At 30.8% G+C, this 9,033-nt stretch overlaps 1 protein-coding gene across 2 annotated transcripts; it reads right to left on the bottom strand.

The window, feature by feature from the left end:
- Positions 1-3,058: 3,058 nt before the first annotated feature.
- LOC112525347 (protein NUCLEAR FUSION DEFECTIVE 6, chloroplastic/mitochondrial-like) lies at positions 3,059-6,744 on the bottom strand. Of its 2 annotated transcripts, XM_025135437.1 has the most exons (4): positions 6,548-6,744; positions 6,333-6,454; positions 4,810-4,860; positions 3,059-3,299 (listed from the first exon to the last, which is right to left on the bottom strand). In XM_025135437.1, exons 1-3 carry the CDS (start codon positions 6,700-6,702, stop codon positions 4,841-4,843), a joined length of 297 nt encoding a protein of 98 aa, XP_024991205.1. In that variant the 5' UTR covers positions 6,703-6,744; the 3' UTR covers positions 3,059-3,299; positions 4,810-4,840. The 2 variants fall into 2 exon arrangements, with proteins under 2 accessions (XP_024991205.1, XP_024991206.1); XM_025135438.1 differs by lacking the exon at positions 4,810-4,860.
- Positions 6,745-9,033: the final 2,289 nt, after the last annotated feature.

Raw genomic sequence — 9,033 nt, 5'->3', positions numbered from 1 at the left:
TATATATATATATATATATATATATGTGTGTGTGTGTGTGTGTGCGCGCGCATGCTGTGAAGAGATAAGATGGTTATCATTGTTAGTCGTTGCAAGAGAGGAGGGCTTAGGTGAGTAATGTAGTGGTTAAGTTTTGGTAAGCACTTGCTGGGATGATGAGGTGGGACAGGTTTCGTTAGGAACCTAAAATTGATTAGGACCCGAGAAACCGCTCATAACTCGACATGTGGCGTATTCATCGGGAATATAGATGTGTTATTCATCATAAATATGTGATTCATGATGAATAACACTTCCAAATTCATCATGTATGTGTTATTCATGATGAAAATTCACTTTGAAGTGGGACATGAGGCACGCGTTGAGGAGTTCAAGAGTTATTAATCAATTTTGGCAATCATACCAAAACTAACGATCTCTCTCTCTCTTCCTCACTTTTTGGCAAAACTTATCAGCCCAAATGTATATATATATATATATATATATACACATATACACACATTAACATAATCAAATGAGAATCACAAAAAGGTTGAAACCCATGAGAATTATTGATCATGTGTTGTTTCACATTGAAACAATGGATATGAATGTACAATGTTATTTGACCATGTGAAACAAAATCAATACTAAAAATAGACATTAAAAATAATCATATTGTAAAACAACACAGTTCTTTTACATGCATTGTTTCACAATGTGAAGCAACACGTAAAAATTGGTTTTGACAACTATTAACTTTTTTGTGGTTCTTACTTGATTAGTCCCCTCTATAATATAGAAACGAAATATGAATTGCAAACCACAAGAATAAAAACTGTAATTTTGTAGTATTTGTGGATTCATTTATCATCTTTAACTAGAATGAGGTTTATCACATTATGATAAGAGCTCACTAAGATGATCATCATGATCAGATCGATCGACAACGAGTAGGGTATGTATCTGATAAGAGTTATTTTATTGTTATGTTCATTTAAAATAACATATAATAAAACAGATAATCATTTATAATCATAAAACTCTTACACATATTTATACCTCATCTATTAAAATAAAGGATAATGACATCAGTAACAGATAATCGATACGAATAATTATTTTTATTTTTGAATGTAACATTAATCATAAAAGAATCATATCTTATGTGACATCATATAATCACAAATTTAAAATTCACATAATTACAAGGGCTAGAAATTAATAATATTATTTTATTATAATATTATAAATGTATGTATATATTTATATATAAATTAATGATCTTAAATTATCGTTTATCCATATCTATCCACTAAAATGTCAAGCATACGGGTGACAAATGAGTGGATAACTGAAAAAAATTGTATTTCCTCATACCCTTATCTACGAGTCGAAATACAACGAGTAACGAATTTACCCTTACCTATTGTCAACCTTGATGGCCAGCCATCTTACAGACATCATTTGACGCCCTAACATGACCGAGTAAGAGATGGGATTGGCTTACTAGGAGTCTTTTTTACTAGAGTTAATTATCGTGTGCTTTGAACATTAACATTTAATCATTTATGATATGATCTGTTCACTCATATAGCTACATGGTCTGAAGAGTGTCATCCTCATCCGTGTGCAGTTAACTTTGCCCTAAACAAAGCTTTATCGCTATGCGTATGAAGACACCTCCATCCCCGAATCAGACAATCGCTCATTGCTCCTAGGAAATCCTCATATAGATACGATCATCCACTGGATGGCCTTGAATTACTCATTCCTAAGATAGCGAAATTCCTTGTCGCATAAGTAGCGACCTGCACGAATGGTGTAACCACTGTCCCGCTGTCTCCGACATGGACCCGATGAAATTGAATTCTTCGTGAAAATATGAGTATTCATTATATGTTGATCTTATCCTGATATGTATGTAATATTATGTTAAGCTTTGACCTAGTGAATGTATGGAACGAAATACCCTCCTACAAATTGCAAACTTTCTTTATTCTCATTGGAGAAAGACTCCCCCTCTACTTTATTTGAGAGGGACACAGATTAACACTCAATAACAACAACAATAACAATAATGATAATAATAGTAATAATAATAATAATAGTAATAATAATATTATTATTATTATTATTATGTATTATAGATTTTAGATTTGTTAAAACGAATTTTAGAAAAAAAATCTACATTAATTTATGATTTTTAATAACCATTACATATAATATGAATAAAAATAAAATTGATCAACCTCACATACCCTAATTAATTAGTAATTTTTCAAAAACTATAATCAATAATCAAATTGCATGATTTTATTTTCTATGAAACAAGATAAGTATAACATTAATTTTTATGTAACTTACATAAACATTAAACATTATTAGGTATTTTATATTTGCTTTTTGATAACTATATAAAAATAAATAAATAATCATAAAAAAATGAATGATATGATCAATAATAATTCTAAATATTTAATAATTAATATTAATGTATAATGTATAATTAAAATTAATTAATAATTTTCAGCTAATATTAAATTACTATTAATTAATAATGGTAATAATTATTTTTTATTTATTAGTAATTAATTAATTATTAATATTTATTTATAATTAATATTAATGAGGAATATAATTAGAAAAGATGATAAAAATCTACTAATAAGATCCAAAAGATAATCTACCTTATAAACTAAGGTTCCGTTTACCAAACACTTAACCGGGTAAGTGCTTACCAAATCACTTTACTTTACCGGATGAATATAGCAAGAACTAAAAATCTTACCCAGTAAGAGCGAAGGCAAGAATCGAGAGTCGTACCGGATAAGTGAGGACGAAGACTCTTACCATGGTTAGCGCTTATCGAGATAAATTGTTGCAAACGATGCGTTTTAGTGAATAAAATCTTACCCGGTAAGTAAGCGATAGTGTTGAATTATTTGATATGGGTAGTTTAGTAATTTACCGATCTTGTCTAGTGTACACCAAACACAATGCAACAAAGTTTTTACTTTGTTATGTACTGTCTAATACAGTAATACATCAATGGATCTAGAATGCAGCAAGATCATAAAACAATTCATGAACTTTTCTTGAATCAATTGCACATAGCAGCTACAAGCTGGCACAACTTTGTTTCCACAGAAATGTCATATAAAGCATGTGTATGTATAAATCAGACAGGTAAATGTGAGTTCTCTAGTCATAATCAATAAGATGAATTAAGCTGCTTCTGGAAATCCATTCAGAATGTTCTACAGGAAGTTTTGCATGAATCCATCCTCTTGCTACTCATCACAAGTCATTATTGCAAGCTGATTCAGTTCACAAAGCCAAACATCAGTTTCATTTTATCATATACTTTTCTGTTTGCTCATATTGACTTTAAATGTCAAATAAACTATTTCTTCGGATTCAAAATTGATATCGATCTTGTCATAAATCAATTACCAATATCTTTCTATTCCAAGTTTTTATCAAATAGATTGACGCAATTATCGGCTTGTTGTTGAAAAGCTAAATAATCTGTATGCATTTTGAAAACGAAGAAATCTATATTTGACCTCAAAAGTCAATACTATAAATTAGCTTATTTGACACCAGAAGTCTTCTGGGAACGAAGGAAACGCATGAAAAGCAATCAAAATCGCGGTTGTATGTTGAAAATGTCAACAAACTCGACTAATGATAATCTTCTGAAGAATATATATTCGACACTTGTACTCTTGACTAAAACAATTTTGATCACATTCACTATAAAATTACTTATTTGGCTTTTGTATCTCAAGTTCTAATCTCCTATTGTTCACTAGTCTTAGGGGCCGTTTACCAAACGCTTACTCTGGTAAGTGAAGACCAAGTCATATTATCTTACTGGATGAATATAATAAGGACCAATAATCTTACCCGATAAGAGAAAGTGAATGACCAAGAGTCTTGCCCAGTAAGTGAGGGCGACGACTCTTACCATGGTAAGTGCTTACCGGGTAAATTGTTGCATACGAAACCGTTTTGGTGGACTAAAATCTTACCGGATAAGTAAATGGTAGTCTTAAATTTTACCGATAAACACTTACCGGGTAAGTGTTTAGTAAACGTCCCCTTACTCTTCAACTAAGGAACGATAGTTTCAAGGTACGATAGGTAGAATATGGTTGGGAGCATGAGATACAAAGGTCAAATAAATGACTATTAGTTGTACGAAACTTATTTCAGTTGACACTACAGACCATCACGGGAACTGTGTGATTGTGAGAAAGATATACATAAAAACAGTCAAGAAAACCCTCTGGAAATAATGTTATTGCATATAGAGACAAGAAACGAGAAGAAATTCCTGCATGAAGGGCTAATACATCTGGGAAATTTAGGCATTCACTTGTAATCTAAATACCATATAGCATGTGCCTCAAAAAATTTCTAGATAGTTTCAATGATAGTTTCAGACATGTATACATAGCATAACTTTTACAAAGAAAAACTCGTCAAAACTAGTTTCGTTTTTGGTCACAAAACGATTAGTACAATGGTCAAATTTATGGTATGTTGACTAACTTATTTCATTGTATACTACAAGGGTATCCCGGGAACTCCTAGTTATAAGAAAGATATACATAACACGCAAATTCAAGAAACCCTCTGGAAATAATGTTATTGTGTATTAAAGAGACAAACACAACAAGAGGGAGAAAATTATTTCATGATGTGCACTAATATATCTTCAAAATTTAGGCAAGCAATTTCAATTAGTGAAATTGTAATTTAAATATCATAAAATACATGTTTCAATACTTCATAAATAGTTTAAGTGATGTTTTGGTGGACCTAACAAAATCCAAGTTTTGCTTCTTGATCTTCAGCTAGTATCATCAATGCCTACAAATGAAGCAAGTACAACTTTATCAATCACAATATTGTAGACTGAGTGGGCGAAGGGAATTGAAATTATGATATTTCTGAAAGACAGTGAAGGTATGCACGTTTCTTTTAATAATTAAGGACCAAATTGCCATCTACAGAAACTGGATATGGTTGGGAAGAGAAGTAGGAACCTTTATCTGCATTGGTGAAATTCAGTCATTTGAAAAATATATGATCTAAAAGGGAGCCTAAGTGCCTAACGTTTGGATCTCTTAGGCATAGAATAACTTTACCATAAGCTTGAGAAGAAACAAGACATCGAGCAAGTAGTTAGGTTATTGCTTTGTCACTACTCACTAGAAGCTGATGGATTTGAGTAATGGAAAAGGTCTTTGCAAAAATGCAAATGAAATGTTGTATAAGATGATTTGCGTACCCAATCCTCCTCTTGGTGTAGGGTAACCCTTTTCTGTAAGATTGGAAAGGAAGAAAAGCACACCAACTAGGGCTCTATGGCATTTTGTTAGATACTTGGCCTATGAAGAAAGACTAATGGATAGGATCATAGGAACCAGTAAGAACAAATGAAAGGTATACATACCACTGAAGGCTCTATGGTGTTTTGTTTGCAATTTTAAAAAACCTCATGAAGTTAACCCAGGACGAGTTGCACTGCAACTTGGTCACATATTCTATAGGGGGTAAACGAAAAACACATCCTACACTTCTTTTGATGTTCTGAAACTCAAAACATAAGAGACATACAATACTATGCTAATTCAAAGGTTGGTTTAAACACAAGAATACCTAGGAGCGTAAAGAACAAGAAACGAGTGAAAGGGGTATCCAAGCTCTTGAGTAGACAGTCGACAGTGATAGATATTAGATTAAGAGCATGCACAGTTAGAATTTACAGTAGTAATAACGAAGTGTCTAAAGAAAAATGTTAAAGTTTAGCTAATTACCAATGATATAGAACAAGTTTCTCCCAGCATTCTAGAAACAAAAGGTAAATTTGACTACTAGGGTGAAATGGTCTACTTTCTACCTTCAAATTGATACCAATTCCTAAAAGAAACTTTTGAAACAATTAAAAACTCTATTGAACCTTACTACAAGTACTTCAGATGAAACCGAATTTTAGTACTATTGCAACAAAGTCCACATCAAAGTTTGTCACCTAGCATTGTTAACACCAAAGTCTAAGTATATCTCTTGTTCAGTTTTTCTCCCATTCTCAACCATATTTTCCATGGTAATAATCGGCTACCTTTGTAGACACCTAGTGGCTAATGCTATACAAAAATCGAAAGAACGCTAACTGGAGATCCCAAAAACATCCAACTTGACATCAACAGTTGATCATAGAAGATTAAAGCAGACGACAAAAAACCAAAAAGAATATTGAAATTGAAAAACATAATCAGGATTTAGTTCATAAAATCCGACAGCAACAAATTGAAATTGATTAGTGGTGGAATTTTTACCTTCAGAAAGCCAACCGTAACCTTGGCGAGAGAGAGTGAGCATAGATGTCATCAAAGCCGAAGCAGTAGCTGTATGAAACGGTTGCATCGTTTCCAAGCAAACGCTCATTTCAACTGGACACCTTAAATTCACCAACCAAAAACATGAATTTTTGCAAATAGGTATTAAAAGCTATATTAATTGTATCTAATTGGTTAGATGGTATGTATATCACCTGAAAATGCGATGAGAAAGAGGTTTTGTGGTTGAAAAGCGAAAGGGAGAGGGAGAGGGGGCGCCTTTGCATTTGGCTTCAGAGGAGATTCTAGCGGCGGCATTACGGACGGAAGTTGACCGTAAAAACGATCTGGCAGCGGCGGCGCCGGTCATCTTGATACCTTTTATCTCCTGTGGAAATTGGATCTGAATGCGAGTGACGGAATCCCCTGCTTAAACCCTTGAGAAAGAAATTTGCATATATCACCCTTAAACTATTCATAATTTACTTTTAACCCCCACTCCCCAAAAATCATTTTTTATGACGCTTATTTTTTAAAAGATGTTTAAGTCTGAATTCTTATTTTATTTTTGATTTATAAGAAATGGTGTTAAAATCTGAAATCTGAATCAGTAAAACTATTTATTTTTGTAAACTGATAAATGATTATAGTATTGAATATATAGATTAATTTATACAATTTCACATATTTATTCATCATCATTATGAAATTTACATTTAAGACTATTACTTACAATTTCACATAGTTAGGTTTTTTTTTAATTTAATAACTTGTAAACGACCCCTTACATTTTCATCCATTTAAGACTACTAGTGTTCCAACCGCGCGTTGTGCGGTAGTCATAATATCATCTTCAAACGGAATGTTATATATTAAAATTTGAAGTCTAATTCAAAAAAAAATTAGGCAAATGTGTGTGACAACTACTCATTAATATTAAAAGTTTTTAAGAAAAGTTGACAACAATTTTAGAACCATATGTTAATTTAAGTTATTTAACTATGTTCGAGAATGGTGTTACAAAGTATTCTACAAATGTTTGACTAATGTTAGTAGTTTATTTAATTAGAAGTCACAGTTTTAACTGAAATCTCATATAAGATGACAAAATCACGATGTTAATTTTGTAACAAATTTAATTGAAATCTCATTTGAAGTTATGAAAAAAAAAAGTTTTATAATATTTTAAGTGAAAATTAGAGGAATGCGTAAGTTGTAGCAGCAGTTATAGATTTCAAAGAGGATCATCCAAAGAAAGACAACACTATGAGGCAAACCCCATTATTTGACACAAAGGCATCCAATCTATTTTCCGTATACACTTCATTTTGTTGAAATCTTTCAATTTCTTCAACAATGTGGGATATCTTAAACTCAACCACAATTCACCAACACTTCAATACTCAATTCTCATGATGTCATATCAATACTCTTGGTTCTTCCTTATATATATATATATATATATATATATATATATATATATATATATAGTTATAAATTTCAAAGAGGGTCATCAAAAAAAAAACAATCTACGAGGCAAACCCTATTATTTGACACAAAGACATCTAATCCATCTTTCTTATACACTTCATTTTATTCAAAATTTTCAACTCTTCACCAATGTATCTCAAACTCAACCACAATTCACCAACACCTCAATACTCAATTCTCATGATGTCACCTCAATACTCTTGGTTCTTCCTTATATATATCTATACTATCTTATTAAGCAAATTTAGCAAAAGTCTTAAAGTCTTAAAATATTAAATGACCAAAATACCCTTTATACTCACTTTTTCACCTCTTCATCTCCTCACATACACTCACCCTCTCACAACCGATTTTTTTTTAGATTATAATTTTAAATTTACACTTTATACCCTTATAATTAATTAATTAATTAATTTACTTTACGTCTTTTACTTTTAAATGTTTTATTTTAAACMTTTATCAAATTAACATACATAATCGTATATCAATTAAAACATGTTTAAAAAATACATTTTTATTTTAACAAGTTACACCATTATAATCGTCTCATTAATACCTTCGAAACGAGTCCAATATTGAATAGTTTTTGACTTAATTATATTATTATATATTATATATACTGTAAAAAAATATTTTTAATATTTACGATTTATACTTTTATAGWTATTTATTTATATATATACTATATATTTTGGGGTTATGCTGTTCAAATTGCACTGTATAATATGTTTTGAATTAATATGTTCTTGGGTTTTTTTTTTAAATATATATATATACATGTATTAATTCAACCTTAATCTGAGTTTCTAGACAAGAAATAGGGTAAGCAGTTGAAATTATATTTTAAAATTTTTTTTGTCTTTTCATAGCTTATGATCTGTCAAATTTGTAGTTTTCTTTATTGGTTTTAAGTGTTTATCTTAAAACTCAAGTTTCTTGGTTCTTTGCTYTTGGTGTAAATCGAATACATTTGTGRAGTCGTTTAAATATGTTGGATTTTAAATATATTGGATTTTAAACTGTCATACAATTTTTTTCATTGATAGTCTGTAATTGGAACCATAACTCTTATTTATTCAAATTGTATTAATATGTAAAGACCAAGTGTAACATATATTATCGTTAAATCTTATCTTATAAAACCAGTGGAACTTCAAATCGTTAAAATTCATGGCTCCCGCCGCATTGCGCGAGTACAAAACTAGTATAT

The sequence above is a fragment of the Cynara cardunculus genome, assembly GCF_001531365.2.
Source record: "Cynara cardunculus var. scolymus isolate 2C chromosome LG 13, CcrdV1, whole genome shotgun sequence".
NCBI lineage: Eukaryota > Viridiplantae > Streptophyta > Magnoliopsida > Asterales > Asteraceae > Cynara > Cynara cardunculus.
The sequence above is the reverse complement of the archived record's forward strand: the minus strand, read 5'-3'. Positions and strand labels throughout refer to the sequence as shown.

Coding starts and splice junctions, on each gene's coding strand:
- LOC112525347 (XM_025135437.1), bottom strand. CDS start 6,702: ATGACCGGCGCCGCCGCTGCCAGATCGTTTTTACGGTCAACTTCCGTC. Junction 6,455..6,547: donor CTTTCTCATCGCATTTTCAG/GTGATATACATA, acceptor GGTGAATTTAAG/GTGTCCAGTTGAAATGAGCG. Junction 4,861..6,332: donor TTACGGTTGGCTTTCTGAAG/GTAAAAATTCCA, acceptor CTTCATTTGTAG/GCATTGATGATACTAGCTGA.